Raw genomic sequence first — 18060 nt, 5'->3', positions numbered from 1 at the left:
GTCCTGTTGCGTTTATTACAGCCTTGCACACACTGCCACTTATTTACATCGGCACTAGGGGGCGCCAACAAACCAATTTGACCAAACAAACTTTTCTGAGGTAATAAGTCAGTACGTTTGCATGGACGACAATAATCCGATATGAAGACAATACTGTGATTAAGAAACTAGCATGTAAACAGCGATTATTTATGACCTTAATCCAACTAAAGTCATACTCGAAGTAAACACAAATCGAACTAAGACGTTTGGAGTATTCCTGTTTTAGTTGCATTATCGAAATGCATTATACACGTGTATATGTACACACCTTAATCACACTATTAACCTTGTGTGTTTGTGTGTGTTTATGTATGTGTGTGTGTGTGTGGCAGAACCTACAAGTAGAGACAGCTCAGTTCGTTTGAACACGTTTAAGCCATTTAGACATCCTTAATTATGTCGGACGGCTTAGATAGAGTAGTAAAAGAAGCAATGTTTTATGTTGCTTTCAACATTGAACACAGTGTTTCCTATCTAGACTGTAGAGACCTGCCACAGCATAATTTGTCCCACAACAGTGTCTTAATGAAACTAAAATTATTTTTTACACTTCTCATAATTACTTCCATACATCCATCCATCCATTTTCTATACCGCTTATCCTAAAGGGTCGCGGGGAACCTGGAGCCCAGCCTACACCCTGGATGGGGTCTCATAATAACATAAAAGACTTAAAAGATTTATTGACATGATTTTTATGTACATAAATCGTGCAAAAGTTTTTTTTTTTTTTTTTTCATTGTGGAAATTAATTTATCTGTCTTCCATTCTTTTAGCTTTTCTTGTGCTCCAGGTCAGAATTCTGTTAACAAAGCTCATTCATTTTTAAACACTGAAAAATTTGAAAAAGTGCATGTTTAATTACTAATAACTGACCATCATTGTACCAAATGGAACAAAATTGGCAAATACAAATCAAATAGTGAGACACTGGCAGTCAGTCTGCTTTCTACATTTATTCTACATTCTATATTAGTAATAAAAGGATGCAGATATAATCCAAAACAGACAGTTACAAACATAATTATAAGATAATCCTTTATGGAGCCGGTAAAACATTTACAGTTACAGCAGTAAAAACATTTATGTGATGATGATGATGATAATAAAAAAATTTTTAATAGATAATAATAATAATAATAATAATAAAAACAAACCACTTAGTTTGTGATTTTACTTAACTTTTAAATGACCAACTGTACACATCAAATGATAATTTGGTGGATTGCTCACATTTATTAGTTAACACATTCACAGTACAGTATTCACATACATATTGGAAAAGAATGTATTGATGACTTTTTAATAAAGTCAAGGACGGATGGGGGAAATATATATAGCTGCCTTTGTATCTTACAGGAGTTAGAAGGATCTAGTCGTCAGTTATTTAGTTAACAGCTGGATATATTTTGTCTAATGTCTTCTTACCGAAAGATGGCATCTTCAAGCTAACAAAGCATGCCTTAAAGTTGTTATTCTTTCTGAAATCTGCCTTTTTCTTCTCCTCAGGTAAAAGAAATTTCGCCAAAACCAAAACTAGCCAGTGGGAGTACATTTTATGCCGGTTTACCTCAGGAGTCAGCTTGAGGACACTGACAGGAACAGGGGTGGATTGGCCCTAGGCAAAATATAAAAATGGGGCACGCATTTCAGTGTTTTAACATCGATAATTAAATTTTCAGCATACGATGTGTAGCATTAATAGCAATGATTAGGGGTGGACTGTGACCAAAAAGTGGCCTTGGACTTTCTGGCCCAGAGCGGACCACCATACCCGGCCACAACACGCAACATCATAACACACCAGCTCATTGATGGTTAGACCAATTTAACACCAGTTACTAGCATAAAAATACATAGCATACATAGCACAATACAGAAACTTAAATGTTATTTAAACATATTTATTTGAAGCAGCACTGAACAGATATCAAGTCATATTTGTTAAATAAGCCAACAGAAACAGAATTGTGACAAAGAATATAAAATAATCAAGACAGCATAATAGTTAGTCAGGGGCATCATCTGGGTTCAGTGTAGGAGACCTGCACGTCTCATCTGTACAACTCCTGCATCAGGAATGAAACTTTATATATGAATCCACATCTAATAATGTTACGCCCCAAAAATAGACCACTACTACAATGACTACTACTAAGTTTACTACTACTACAATAATAATAATAATAATAATAATGTATTTTATGTTCGAAATTAATCTTGATATTAGGCTTATATTAATAAATAAGTCTATTTCACTACAACCACTAACCAGGAGCAAACAATAAGTCACAGTATGGTACAGTAGGACAGCATATTAAAATAGGCTATACCAATACATAAATTATGGTAATATTTAAACATTTATTTGAAGTAGCACTGAACATGAATACACATCTGAATGGCACACTATCATCATGTGACATTAAACTCACATATGATCATGTCTGCAGAGTTCAGGGTTTCATTTGGAGAGAGAGAGAGAGAGAGAGAGAGAGACTTTCCTTCACACCAAAGGCAAAATCTGTTAATTAAAACACTTCACAGGCTTTAATAAAAACTTTTTGCTTTCCTCCCACTTTCTCGTTTTTTCAGCACCGCTGTTTGCTTCATTTTTTGCACGTGACGTCAGTGACTTTTGCATGCGTTTCCTCCTTTCTTCCTGTATCATTTCCGCAATAGTCCATTTGTGGAATAGTCCAATGTAGTGCGTACGGGTGGGGTTGCCTGATACACTCATAAATTCAGCATTCTGATGGCATTTTAGCGTATGGAGTTTTAGAAAAACATAATGTATTAGACAAAAGTAAAAATAAAAATTTCTTAACCATAAGTTTATGCAGCGTTTTGGGGGTAGCACGTGGCCCAAGGCAATTGCCTACCTTTGCCTAATGGTAAAGTCCGCCCCATAGGAAACGCCTCGAAAAAGAAACCCAACGAAAACAGTTTTTTTTACGCATGAGCCCACGCACTGGAACCATCTTACTGTATCCGAGACGCCTAGGCATTTTGAGGACACGACTTCGTTTGAGGTCAGTAACGTTAACCTCTTAAAATCCCCATGAAAATGGAACATTTATGACTTTTAGTATGAATATGTCAGCCTTAAGATTATCAAATGTGCTTCAAAACAATGACAAAGTTCGCATTTACAATGTACTGTCTCTCTACCACCAATACGGATCAGTAGTTTTGCTGATCTTTGTACTTCAGCTTCTCATCAAGGTTTTCTGTCCAATCAAATGCTCTCTAGAATCTGAAGTGTCCCGCTCCCAACATTATAAAATTTCACGGTACTACCTGTCACTCACAGCTTAGCCCGGGCTGTGAGGTTAGCTAAACGCTATTGTTTCAGTGGAAATTACAACATATCGAATACTGTCGAACATTTCAAGGCATTTCACAGGGACTTTAACTGTTGTTGTTTACTTTCACTGCTTGTTACTACCATGACAATCTTATTTAATCTTGACAGGGGGTAAATGGTTAGAGGGTCGATATTTGACCACTGTTTATGATTAAAAATGGTTACAGTGGCAGTAATTTCTTAATTTCTGTCAGGAGTACACATGAAATATGCAAAATCAAACCAGTAATTATTGATATTTCGGATTAAATAACGAGACATACATATTCAATAGTGTTTGTTTAATGTATTTGTATTCACAGGGCTTTGTTAAATAACGCCCATTAGGGCTTTTGTCACATTACCCACGTAATGAAGGTTAGGACGGATGCAAGTGCAGAAAAGAGCTTTTAATAAAGAGAGGCAGGGGGACAAATTCAAATCATGAGACAATAGCGTGGTCAAAAAACAGGCAATGGGTCAGGCGATCTGCAAACAGGCATAAACTAGGCAAGGCAAGAAACGAGAAACCAGAAACAAGATCAATGAACATGAAACAAAACGAGGAACAGGGTACAAATGCTTGGTATTGTGATAACACGCAATACTTCGCAAAGTCATTGTGTTCAAACAGTCTCTTTATACTGTGGTTGTGAGTGCTGGGAATTTGATGCAGGTGTGCGTGACTAGAATAAATGTGAGTGTTCTGGGAATTGCAGTCCATGGTGGCCATGTTTGTAGGCCGCAGTGCAGTCTGGGAAATGTAGTCACTGGTTTGCTGTGATATGACCAAACACCCCCCAAGGGCACTTCTCCTGCCTAAATACACTCCCTCCCCCGACAGTCCTGGCCCAATGGGCAAAATGTCTTCACAGCCACTCAGGTTGGTCCAGAGGAGCAGACATGGGGCTGGGGCTGGTTTGCCGGGTTCATTAGGTGAGACCCAGGCTTGGAAAGTTGTGTTGTCAGCTTTAGACTGGGTCTTGACTTGGTGTGGAGCGACGTACTTAGCAGAGCAGCGAGGCGGCGCGACATCCTCAGTGGAGCACGGAGACATAGCGATGTCCTTAGCGGTGTAGGGAGGTGGAGCTACATCCTCAGCGGAGCAGGGAGGCGGAGCGACATCCTCAGCAGAGCAGGGAGGTGGCGTGTTGTCCTCAGCCACGCAGAGAGGCTGAGTGTCGTTCCTCACTGACTCTGCAGGCTGAACTTGGTTGGCTGTGTCAACAGACTCAGGCGTGAGCAGAACTTGGTTGGTTGTGTCAGCAGATTCGGGCGTGAGCAGAGTTTGGTTGGTTGTGTCAGCAGACTCGGGCGTGAGCAGAGCTTGGTTTTCTGTGTCAGCAGACTCGGGCGTGAGCAGAACTTGGTTGTCCGTGTCAGCAGACTCAGGCGTGATCAGAACTTGGTTGTCCGTGTCAGCAGACTCGGGCTTGATCAGAACTTGCTTGTCCATGTCAGCAGACAAGAGCAGATCTTGGTTGCTTGTGACGTCGGCTTCAGGCGTGAGCAGAACTTGGTTGGTTGTGACGTTGGCTTCAGGCGTTAGCAGAACCTGGTTGGTCGTGACATCGGTTTCCGGCATGAGCAAAACCTGGTTGATCATGACGTCTGTTTCAGGTGTGAGCAGAAACTGGTTGGTCGTGATGTCGGTTTCAGGCGTGAGCAGAACCTGGTTGATCGTGACGTCGGCTTCCGGTGTGAGCAGAACCTGGTTGGTCATGACGTCGGTTTCAGGCGTGAATAGAACCTGGTTAGTTGTGACATCTGTTTCAGGCATGAGGAGAACTTAGTTGGTCGTGTCTACAGGCTCAGGCGTGAGCATAACTTGGTTGGTCGTGATGTCGGTTCCAGGCATGAGGAGAACTTGGTTGGTCGTGTCAACAGACAGGCGTGAGCATAACTTGGTTGTCCGTGTCAGCGACCTTGGACTGGAACTTTGTGTGGGTGGTCGCCTTGTCGATCTCAGACTGGAACTTGGCGTGGAAGGTCACATCGTCGATCTCGGACTGGAACTTGGCATGGAAGGTCACATCGTCGATCTCGGACTGGAACTTGGCATGGAAGGTCACATCGTCGATCTCAGACTGGAACTTGGCGTGGGAGGTCACATCGTCGATTTCAGAGAGGAACCTGTCCTGGGCGGTCACCTTGTTGACCTCGGACAGGAACTTGGCTTGAGAGGTCGTCTCGTCGACCTCGGACAGGAACTTGGCTTGAGAGGTCGTCTCTTCGACCTCGGACAGGAACTTGGCTTGAGAGGTCGTCTCTTCGACCTCAGACAGGAACTTGGCTTGAGAGGTTGTCTCTTCGACCACAGAAAGGACCATGGCTCGTCGACCTCAGACAGGAGCATTGCTTGAGAGGTCACCTCGTTGTCCTCTAGCAGGAACTTGACTTTATGCTGGAGCTCTGCCGATGAGACTACCTCGTGGGTCTCAGGTTGGATCTTTGGTGAGGAGGTTGCCACGTTGACCTCCGGTTGGAGATCGGCAAGTGAGACCACTTCCTGGGTCTCAGGCTAGAGCTTTGCGGAGGAGGTCACCCTGTTTGCCTGCTCATAATAGGTGGTGAACGTCAGGGCAGGTTTATCTGCGAGGCTGACCCCCCCAAAAGATGTTCCAGGACAGCCTTGGATTCTGGATACCCGAACACCGTCACGAATAGTCCCACAAACTGAGTTACATTCTCAAGTCCCCTGGATCCCATGGCCACTAGACGCTGGGCCCACTGGCAGGCTGGGCCAAAAAACTGGGACTACATGAACCTTAGCCATTGCTTCTCATTGGGCTTGGGGTCCATTAAGCTTGCAAAATAGAACTGGCAGTCAAGAAGAAAATATTCAGGATAGCCAAAAAACCCATTATACAGATGTGGGAGTCCTATAACAGTCCACTGGTTTAACTGGATCGAATCCAACGCTGGGACACAATGAACCCAAGTCACCGCCTTTTGTCTGGCTTGGGGTTCGCCAGCGTGGCGTCTTCTCCGTCTTCCTGCTGCATTCATGGTGAGGTGAAGTATTCTGTCATGTTATCCACGTAATGATGGTTAGAGCGGATGAAAGTGCAGAACAGAGCTTTTAATAAAGAGAGGCAGGGGGACAAATCCAAATCATGAGACAATAGCGTGGATAAAAAATAGGCAATGGGTCAGGCGATCTGCAAACAGGCATAAACTAGGCAAGGCAAGAAACGAGAACGAGAAACAAGATCAATGAACATGAAACAAAACGAGGAACAGGGTACAAATGCTTGATATGGTGATAACACGCAATACTTCGCGAAGTCATTGTGTTCAAACAGTCTCTTTATACTGTGGTTGTGAGTTCTGTGAATTTGATGCAGGTGTGCATGACTAGAATGAATGTGTGTGTTCTGGGAATTGCAGTCTATGGTGGCCATGTTTGTAGGCCGCAGTGCAGTCTGGTAAATATAGTCACTGGTTTGCTGTGATATGACAGCTTTCAGCACAAGTTTGCACATTTGGAGAAATATTTAGATATAACATTGAGAAATATATTCACATTTCTTTAGACAGGATCATTAATTCTATACATTTTCCACTAAATTATGTGAACTGATGAGCATGAAGTGTCGTATAACACTTTCCCTCTGTCTAGATACTGTGATACTGTGACTCAGACAGATGATTCGCTACAGATCCGTCAGTCATATTGCGTGTTCATAATTCCCACCCTTCCCATGATGAATATACTGTATAAACTTTCACGTTCTGACTCCATACCTAACCTACTGATAGAAACCTTTCTGCAGATGAAACACGAAGCCAATAAATGTACATTTACAACAATATATTGTTTGTATGTGTTTTTCATGTGATTTGGGGTATTTCTATAAGAATAAAGGATGCATATTTGAGAAATGCTAAGCTGGTGTCATTAGCCTAAAATAGCAAGCTACAAATAATATATTTTTGCTCATTATTTGATCAAAATCCACATTATTACAAACACTCATTGGTGTTAAGGTGAGTTTTGAGCAAAAAACAGTATTAATCTCATAAATTGTCATGTATAGCTTGATGCTAATTATAGCTATAAATAATGGTCTGAGTAATTCTGGGTCTTGAACAGTAATCGTTCAAGTGTCAGATTTCCGAAGATACCGCATGCTAAACTGCATATTCTTCTTCACTAAAAGAAGAGTACAAACAGTGTGCTCCAAACACACCTTTTATTTTCATTCATTTGGCTAATTGTACTGTAGGTACAAAAAATAAACAACTGCATGAAATTCAGGTGACATTTATTAAAATCATTAAAACATTTAACAGATGTAACATGCATAATGCATACAATATAATCATACAATATTCACACATACATTGTGCAAACTCTTGTCAAATGCAAAATAATTTGAATTCTCTCTCCAAAAATTAACCAAACAAAGAATTTCTGCAGTGGTGCTCAGTCGATGCAGCTTCTTCTCGCTAGCGTTACAAGGAACACCGTTACAAGTGTCTAGGCAGTCCCACTCCCTTCCATTTGAAAAGCTGTAAAAGAGCAAAGAGCAAAACGTGTTGGTTAGTTTGTTGTACAAAATATGGACAAATACCTTTGGCGTTCAACTGGGAAATTGGGTTACAGAATCCCAAATTCAGAATCCCAGCATTAACATTCACTGAATGCATGAAGAGACATGGCCCTAACCCATTTTCCCTAATGCTAATTACTAGAGATGCACCAACGTATCAGCCAATAATCGGTATCGGCCGATAAAGGCAATTTTTTTTTTCTATCGCCCAATAGTTCAGAAACATCCGATGATCAGGGCCGATTATATGCTGTCAATCAAAAGAGGGTGGAAAAAGACATCGATTTTGTGCTGTGTGTAAAGAAGATGGGTGACAATGACGATGAAACTGCAGTTTGTAATCTCTGTAATCTCTACACTGATAAATTTTACAACGGACGCTGCAGCATGAGTTTTGTCGAGTAAATTTTTCTTTTTTTGCAGAGCTGCTCGAGCTGAATTAAAGCGCCAGTACACAGTTGAAAGATTTAAATGAAGATGAGTTGACAAAAAAAGTATATATTGAACAGAAAAATATAATTGTAGAGTAGTATATTTCATATCCAGTTAATGTTAATATATAAAAAAGTTGATATTATATATTACCAGTCTGATGTCAGTGATGAAGTAGAAATGCTTTTGTTTGTGGAGAGTGAATGTGAGACTTAACAGGAGGTTTTTTTTTTTAATAATTCAGTCAATGTTAATATGAATTAATAACATTCAATAAGTTTAGAAATCTTACTTTAATTTTCAGAATTGAGTTCATGTGTTAATGTTAATTAGAGTACTGTGTTTTCTGTTTATGAGACCAGTTACTGTGAAACAACTTGTTGAAATGGAGAGAATAAAGTTTTTATTTGCATTTCCTTCAGAATTGTGGAATTAATTATTATTAATTTAAAAGAAGGCATAAAAGGCAGAAGTAGCGGTATCGGCTGATATCACTCTGAATGATCGTTATCAGTATTGGCTGAGAAATTTAGAATCGGTGCATCTCTACTAATTACTATAGCTTGCCTTGTCCAAAACACTTGCTAAATGTAGTTAACGTTAACCCACTCTCTGTGTAACATCATGGTGAACGGCTGTAATGCTACATTATTGTTAACTTTCAAAACAGGAATGGAAATGTCTAACATTATTAAAGCTGTATGATCAAGTAATGTTATCAACTCAAGTGAGTGTCTAGGTTAGCATCGCTCATCCCTACTGTGACTGATGACAGCATCCAGCTAGGTAACCCTAACTCAGAGCCTCAGGTATGATGCAGACCCAGAGAATTATAGAATAAGCTCAGTCCATATTTCACAGCCAACATAAACACATGACACTAGTTGCGTAATATCAATACAGAGGCAGCAGTACATGATCTTCACTTTTGAAGCCGTCGTGATGGGTAAAGTTTATCACTTGCTGAGTTACTGTTAATATATTTTCGAGAGCTCCCTGCCTAATTATCACAAACTCGTCCCGGCATTTTCAGCAGTATTAACGCGAAATATTGATGAACGGCAATTTAACTGTCGTGGTCTTGTTTTCTTGCCAAAGGGCTCCGACTCGATTTGGATGATGACGTCGCCAACTCAGTCCACAGCGTGATTGGACAATAATTTAACATGTTGTGTTGGTCACTCGTGTGAAATTTTTTTAACACGTTTACTGGATAATTTAACACAACATGTGTTGAAATAGTAATAACACAAAAAGAGTGTAGAATATCAACACATCCTGGCTGAGTGTGTACTGAAAAAATAACTAGCAAGCTTTTTCCGGTGTGGTTTGTAGATCTACAGACAGATTATCCTGTAATTCAACTTCAAACCCAATAAACACAACACTCACTACAACAGCTCAGTAGTCAGAGTTCTGTGTGCTATCCAAAGGCCTTTATACCCCCAAGACCCAGTCCCATTGAATTTATATGTTGACTGACCCTAAAGATTTTTTCTGGCATTTAAAGGAACAGTTAGGTCTGTCACGATGATAAAATTTGGCTGACGATTAATTGTCTGTTTTAGTACTTTGACAATTATGACTGTTAATTTTCATACAAATTGTCATACATTTTACAAGTAAATGTAAATGTAACTTATTTAGCACATATATATTTTTTTATTTCAGGGTAACTTTCTTGGACAGTAGTGATCTAGGACAGAGGAACACCTAGAGCCTAGCTGGTGTCAAATATTTACAGTTGAAGATGTTGCGCTACATGATCATCTGCTCTACTCTTCTCATGACTGCTGTAACGGTCCAAGGTGAGGACTCTTTTAGACATTAGATGTTACAGCTGCAGCTCCCCACCTTTTTATATATATATATATATATATATATATATATATATATATATATATATATATATATATATATATATATATATAATTGTACTACACATGAGTAAAAATGTTAGTTCTGTTGAAGATCCAGATCTCAATATCCATATCTCAAAAAAAATAAAAACAGGTTATGATTTTGGAAACAGACAAAGTGCAGGCCATACAAAGGACATTTGGATATTTGATATTCACTAATAAGCCTGATCTGTATTTATCTGCTCAGCACAATGTGAGAGACCTGATGTTGGGGAAAACCGGATTTTGACTGAAGACCACCAGACTTTTCCTGATGGATCCACTGTAAAGTTCAAATGTTCCACTGGTTATATTCCTGTGGAATCATCAGCTTCCAGATCAATCACCTGTACTGGAACCCAGTGGAGCGACCTTGAACTTCAATGCAAAAGTAAACTGTCTACAAACATCTTTTTATATTGAGCTTTAATTTGTGTATAGTTTGGATTACTGGTGGGCGATATGACAAAAATATCATATCACGATTCTCATTTCTACCATACACGATATGTATCATGATATATTAGTTTAGCAAGAAATGATCAAACAGCCATATAACATTTTTTATAAACATTTGAGTGGTTTGTATAATGTACACAAAAATAAATGTATTTGTTTTTTTATATTTCATTTTACTAAAAAGTAGAAGAAAACCTGTAAAAACTTCAATATTTTTCTATTTTATAGATTAATTTTAAGATCACACACAGCTTCTTCTAGTCATATTATCTAAAAATAAACAAAACAAAAAGTAAGATATAATGATTTCTCAGAAAAGCATATTTGGCATAATTTATCACAATGTTGATATTATATTGCCATATTGTCCCTGCCATAGTAGTTTGGATTCATATCATAAATGTTTTTTGGACACTTTGCACTTTAATAGGAAAAATACTTATTTTATTGCATGGACACATGCAACCCTTTATACCACAGCACAGTAAAAGCTGGAATCTGATTGGTCAGAAGGCATGTATCATGTTTGTAAAACAGCACAGGTATTTCCGGCTGTAAAATAAACGATATGCGTATTTATTAATATGCAGGTTCTAGTACATTATTGTTTCTATAGTAACAGCTCATACACAGGGACGTGGACTCTTCATATAATAGGAGACTTAAAATAAATGGATTTAAAAACGCATGGTTTAGCAAAGTAAAGGGTTTAATTGTAGATGTATGACGTTTTTTTGTTAGGAGACGTTTATTTAACATTTATGGAAGGAGTCTCGGTTGTAAGCGCTCTCAGTCTTGGTCACATTTTCAGTTTTCTTTGTTTTCATAGTAAAATCACGGCCTGTGCTGTATGTGTGTGTGTGTGAGAGAGAGAGAGAGAGAGAGAGAGAGAGACTGGTGAGGATATAATTGTCTATCATAGCGATAACGTAGGTTAGAACAGGAGATAACTTGTCTCTCAGATGTTCCACAGCATCAAATCTAACTATAAACCGTTAAAAAATGTGACAAATGTGAAAAATGTTATAAACGCTGACAAATCACTGTGGTATAAGTGGAAATTCTTTTTTTTCCAGAAAGACCCTGTGGAAGTCCTGGTGAGATTACCAATGGAAAGTATATATATCAACCTACAGACGGAATTTCGTTTGGTGCAACCATCACAGCAGAGTGTAATGAAGGGTAAAAATTGTTTATCCATATTTGGTTCTGCACACATGTATCTGCACAATAATAGTGAATAAACAGACTGTGGATAAACTATAAAAAGTGAATAAGCATACTATGTAATGTATACAAACTACACTACACTACTAGTCAAACATTTCAATTTAAATTGTTTGCCTAAACAAGTAGCCTTCATTTAGAACATAGGAGAAGAAGTGTGGAGATCAACAAATTTGAATAAAAGAATTTAAATAAAAGCCTCCTGGGTGAAGCTTCTCATGAAGCTGGTTGAGAAAATGCCAAGAGTAATGCAGCAGAAATGCTGTTAAGAATTTCAAATAGAAAATAGTTTTGAATTGTTCAACACTTTTTGATCACCGCATAATTCCACATCCGTGTTAATGTGTATTTTATTATTATTATTATTATTATTATTATTATTATTATAAAATGGAAGAAAATTTCAAAAAAGAGAGAAGCCATTCTTTGTATGAGCAGGTGTGTCCAACTTTTACCTGGTAGTGTAAAATCAAAAGTGTTGCTGATCATACAAAGATAAGACTATATGTTAATACACCTAATGCAGCTTCTTGACTGTTCTGCTTGTCATTATTGGGAGGCCATTAAAGCAGAACAGACACGTCCTTTCATTTCATTATTTGAAAGAAAATCTAAAGGAAAAAACTAACTTGTTTTCATTGCTAAATTAAAATCTCTTTGCAGTTATATGCTTGTTGGAACACAAACGAGAAATTGCAGAGAAAATGGTTGGGATGGGAGAGCTCCTATATGTGAAGGTAATGTCATTTTTCACTTTTACATTTTTCATTATTAAAAACAGCTTTGCGCTACATTACAATGAAGATAATAATACTAGATAATAATCAGAATTTAGAAATGCTGTCAGCATTCATTTACCAGCTTGGCAAGGTTTTAGAGGAAGATGACCCAATGCTGCAAACTGACATTTTGAATGACTTGCTTATAATTTCTGTTATGGAGGAACATTAATGATTTCTCCAGTCTCCAAGGGTGTTATATAGTGATGAATACCAAGTTTAAAATGTATCCTGTACTAAATCATCAACATTCTGTTCAAATCCTACAAACCTTCTCAGTTTAAAATGTGATGACATGAATGTCCTTATTACAGCACTGCACAATATGATGGCATTCTGGTATTTTCCTTTCTCTGTAGATTTTACCACAGAATTTATACAATTATATTTCTCCTTCAACATTAGTCTAAAATAATTATAGAATACCTGAATATTTATTGTGAATTTTTTTTTTTTCAGTGACGAAGTGTCCAAAGCCTACCGGTATAACAGATGGCACTTTTGAACCAGAGGATGACTCATATGATTATGGTGAAGCAGTCACATACTATTGTAACAGAGGTCTTGATCTTATTGGACTTCCAGTATCAACCTGCTCTAGTAATGGAACTTTTCAGCCTTCTCCTCCTCGGTGTCTGCGTGAGTTCCACTCAATTCAGTGTTTAAAACAATATTTCATTAAAAAATAAGAATAAAAATCCTGTTTTTACATTTTTATGTTGATCATGATGATTTTAAAAGTTATAAATTGTATATTTGAGCACAAACGGGTACAAGAAGTAAAAAAAAAAAAAGTGACATTCTTTTTATACAGGTGTGTCCTGTGAGAGACCGGAAATCCCAAACTCAGTTAGAATTGAAGGAAAATCACCACCTTATAAATATAAAAACTTTGTCCGCTACCAGTGTAATAAAGGCTACAGAATGAATGGGTCTGATTACCTGACCTGTAAGGAAGATGGGTGGAATCCACCTCCTCCTCAGTGCAATGGTACTACTAATGAATGTTTCTCAGTAATAAACATAATTATATATTCACAGCACAAACAGCATCAGTTATGACTGGTTCACGGAGATTCATGCAATCAGATGTTATGTTCTGATGATTTGATTTTTTTCAGAGGTTTAATTGCCATTCTTTTCTTCCTCAGTTATTACGTGCTTAAAACCTCCTGATATAAAGAACGGAACATTTAACCCCCAGAAGGAGTTATATGAATACGGAGAAACAGTCACATGGTCTTGTAATCAAGGTTTTAGACTTGGTGGAGCTTCAACAATATCATGTACTGATGATGGAACATTTGAGACGTCTCCCCAATGTCTGGGTAAGTATTTGAGAAAATCTCAGATACGATTGTGGTGTTTTGCGTGATGTTGAAATTTGCTGTAAAAAGCACATGTCTCATTAGTGTTAAAGCTTTCATTGTTTTATGGTTTAAGATAAGGTGTTTTTACTCTTGAATAGTTACTCAGTTCTTGTGCCTACTGTTTGAAATGAAATATGAAAAACTTGATAATTATCTGATCAGTGAAGTGAAGTGTGTCGTCACTGGGGAACTCTACAGAGTGTGTTTCATATATAATATACAGCAAACACATAAAGGTTGGTCCAGGAGATATGATGAAATGTCAGCCCTGTCCCAGCTGATATACTTGTGGCCTTGTGGTCCTTGTTCGCACATACCTGTGAGATCCATTAAGCACGTACAGCAGGGTCAACCACTTGTTTATTCAGCAAAGTATTTCTGTGGATCCGAGAAATAAGTTCCACTTAAAAATACTGCAGTTATAAGCGATCAATGAATGAAAAAACTTCTCAAGTTCTCCAGTATCCTCCTGATACTAGAAACATGCTGGTAGGTGGACTGACTACTCTAAGCTGCCTCAAATGTGTGTGTGTGTGTGTGTGTGTGTGTTAGATTGATGTCCCATCCAGTGTGTATTCCTCCTTCACGACCCTGACGAAGATAAAGCGGATACTCAATATGAATAAATGAATGTTTATAGCTGATATATAATTTAAGATGGAGCTGCTATGACCTCACATTTGGTGTTGGGATTGATGAAATATTTATGATCTACAGTCATATCCGAATTCATATCCTCTACCTACCAATAGGGAATCAAACCCTCAACCCTGGAGGTGCGAGGCCAACATGCTAACCACTAAGCCGCCATGCTTCCCACACAGGCATTGTACCACGGCAAAATAGAGTAGTGTAAGAAAGAAGGTTGAATAAATAATTAGTATATAATTTTATAGATATAATTAATAATAATTAGGAAACACCTGAAGCACAGGGAAAATGCACTGCAACCATTTGTTGTATAATCAAAGTGTTTGGATGAGTAATGACTGCAATTTCATGTTTCTCCATCAGAGTCACAGAATGGCAAGCCATTGTAAAAGCGCACCATGAAACATAACTAGAATTTAATGAAGTCTTGGAGATTGTTCCAAATGCTGACTTTTGGACCCTTGATTGCTCGTACACTATAAGTCACAAAAATGCAGACTTGAAGGAGGTTTGCAGGACTTGGGCAATCATTTGGGATGAGGACAAACAGAAATGCTATCAGTACAGTGTAGAAACAATAGAGTTTAAAGGTCTAAATCTAAGGAATCACAAATAAGTCTGAAAAGTCTAAACGGGGGCTACAAGGATGAAGGAGCTCAGGCACGTGGTTAGAAGGACAATCTGTCTGTGAACCTTTGCGCTTATGAGATATTTTCAAAGTGTCTCCTGGTTTTTGCTCTTTATTTTATCCAGATATCACCTGTGATTCACCATCTGTCCCAAATGCGGTTATCAGTGGAAGCTCACCTTACAGATATGGTGTCTCAGTCCAAATCTCGTGTAATCAAGGCTACAGAATAGAGGGGTCTAATAAGCTGACCTGTGCGGAAAATGGATGGACTCCATCTCTCCCTCGGTGTATCGGTAAGAATTATCAATAGTTTTGAAAAAAAATTTTAATAATTTTTTTTTTCAATATTTAAGAGTTACAGTATACTCATGACCCAGAAAGGTTGCTTAACTTCAATAAATGTGAACCCTTTTTTTAAAAAAAGTTGCAGTATCTAACTCTTTTTGGTTAAAAATGAGCAGAAATCAATTATTGAGCAAGTACGTAAAAAAAGAAATCAACGTTCAAACTAGGCTTGCTGGGATAGTCGGTGTTCCCGGTGTTACACGGTGTTTGGCCGCAAGCCGATTACATCACTTGCCCACCACGGTGCCACCCCCACTGTCGTTTTGCTTTTTTATAGTAATAAAAATCATTTAGTTCAGTTAGAGAACGGACGCTACAATTAAAAACTGAACACGTCAGCTCAATTCAGCATGACATGAATGAGTCCGAGTCGCAGCACAGATCAGATTTCATTTATCACGTAACGAGAGTGAGGCGAGCGGACTGACAAGACGATGCCGGAAGATTTGGTTTCGAAAATTCTATGTTTAATATAAGCGAGTTTTTCATTTTACTGTTTTGTTTTTCATTAAGAATAATAATGAACCCACCATTTAAGCAACTGCTTAAATTAACTGCTGGAAAATTTTCCTCAAACAGAAATGCTATCAGTTCAGTGTTGAAACAATAGAGTTTAAAGGTCTAAATCTAAGGAAGGAGCTCAGGCACGTGGTTAGAAGGACAATCTGTCTGTGAACCTTTGCGCTTATGAGATATTTTCAAAGTGTCTCCTGGTTTTTGCTCTTTATTTTATCCAGATATCACCTGTGATTCACCATCTGTCCCAAATGCGGTTATCAGTGGAAGCTCACCTTACAGATATGGTGTCTCAGTCCAAATCTCGTGTAATCAAGGCTACAGAATAGAGGGGTCTAATAAGCTGACCTGTGCAGAAAATGGATGGACTCCATCTCTCCCTCGGTGTATCGGTAAGAATTATCAATAGTTTTGAAAAAAAATTTTAATAATTTTTTTTTTCAATATTTAAGAGTTACAGTATACTCATGACCCAGAAAGGTTGCTTAACTTCAATAAATGTGAACCCTTTTTTTAAAAAAAGTTGCAGTATCTAACTGTTTTTGGTTAAAAATGAGCAGAAATCAATTATTGAGCAAGTACGTAAAAAAAAAATCAATGTTCAAACTAGGCTTGCTGGGATAGTCGGTGTTCCCGGTGTTACACAGTGTTTGGCCGCAAGCCGATTACATCACTTGCCCACCACGGTGCCACCCCCACTGTCGTTTTGCTTTTTTATAGTAATAAAAATCATTTAGTTCAGTTAGAGAACGGACGCTACAATTAAAAACTGAACACGTCAGCTCAATTCAGCATGACATGAATGAGTCCGAGTCGCAGCACAGATCAGATTTCATTTATCACGTAACGAGAGTGAGGCGAGCGGACTGACAAGACGATGCCGGAAGATTTGGTTTCGAAAATTCTATGTTTAATATAAGCGAGTTTTTCATTTTAATGTTTTGTTTTTCATTAAGAATAATAATGAACCCACCATTTAAGCAACTGCTTAAATTAACTGCTGGAAAATTTTCCTCAAACAGAAATGCTATCAGTTCAGTGTTGAAACAATAGAGTTTAAAGGTCTAAATCTAAGGAATCACAAATAAGTCCGAAAAGTCTATGTGGGAGGCTACAAGGATGAAGGAGGTCAGGCATGTGGTTAGAAGGACAATCTGTCTGTGAACCTTTGCGCTTATGAGATATTTTCAAAGTGTCTCCTGGTTTTTGCTCTTTATTTTATCCAGATATCACCTGTGATTCACCATCTGTCCCAAATGCGGTTATCAGTGGAAGCTCACCTTACAGATATGGTGTCTCAGTCCAAATCTCGTGTAATCAAGGCTACAGAATAGAGGGGTCTAATAAGCTGACCTGTGCGGAAAATGGATGGACTCCACCTCCTCCAAAGTGCAACAGTAAGATTAATCAGCCTTTTTTCAATGATTGATCAAACCTTGTATCCAGTAGTGTTTCTAGCCTTTTGTTAAATTTTTATAAAAACCTGTAAACATCAGTGTTCTGATTGTGTGTTCTCAGTGTTAGATATGATTCGTATCTGTACATTATTCCCAGATTCTCCTTGTTAAGTCTTAACATTAGGTGCTATTTGAATTGATTCAAAGAGAAGAAATATTATAATTAATATAAAATACATGCTTTTTTCATTGAGAAAAATTACCTACGAGAAACACTTTTCAAAACATTCTTTCTTCCTCAGTTGTGACCTGCTTAGAACCTCCTGTTATAAATAACGGGCAATGTAACCCCCTGAAGGAGTTATATGAATATGGACAAACAGTCACATACTGTATTAATGTAAGAAA

At 38.1% G+C, this 18060-nt stretch overlaps 1 protein-coding gene across 4 annotated transcripts in view; it reads left to right on the top strand.

Annotated features, from left to right (window-relative positions):
- Positions 1-2760: 2760 nt before the first annotated feature.
- LOC128619827 (complement component receptor 1-like protein) overlaps positions 2761-18060 on the top strand; it is a 41705-nt gene continuing 26405 nt past the window's right edge. For 3 of the 4 annotated variants that reach the window (XR_008388012.1, XR_008388011.1, XM_053644280.1), the window contains exons 1-11: positions 2764-3074; positions 10048-10184; positions 10486-10668; positions 11813-11918; positions 12627-12700; positions 13202-13381; positions 13557-13733; positions 13894-14070; positions 15517-15687; positions 16477-16647; positions 17482-17652. Coding sequence is in view for 1 of the 4 variants with exons in the window: in XM_053644280.1 (XP_053500255.1) it covers positions 10127-10184; positions 10486-10668; positions 11813-11918; positions 12627-12700; positions 13202-13381; positions 13557-13733; positions 13894-14070; positions 15517-15687; positions 16477-16647; positions 17482-17652 (1468 nt within the window). In the remaining 3 variants the exon portion in view is untranslated. Of the gene's footprint in view, positions 3075-10047; positions 10185-10485; positions 10669-11812; positions 11919-12626; positions 12701-13201; positions 13382-13556; positions 13734-13893; positions 14071-15516; positions 15688-16476; positions 16648-17481; positions 17653-18060 lie in introns of all 4 variants that reach the window. The other variant, XR_008388013.1, reaches the window with a different exon arrangement.

Source organism: Ictalurus furcatus, chromosome 15, assembly GCF_023375685.1.
Source record: "Ictalurus furcatus strain D&B chromosome 15, Billie_1.0, whole genome shotgun sequence".
NCBI classification, from domain to species: domain Eukaryota; kingdom Metazoa; phylum Chordata; class Actinopteri; order Siluriformes; family Ictaluridae; genus Ictalurus; species Ictalurus furcatus.
This window is presented reverse-complemented; position numbering and strand designations above follow the sequence as displayed.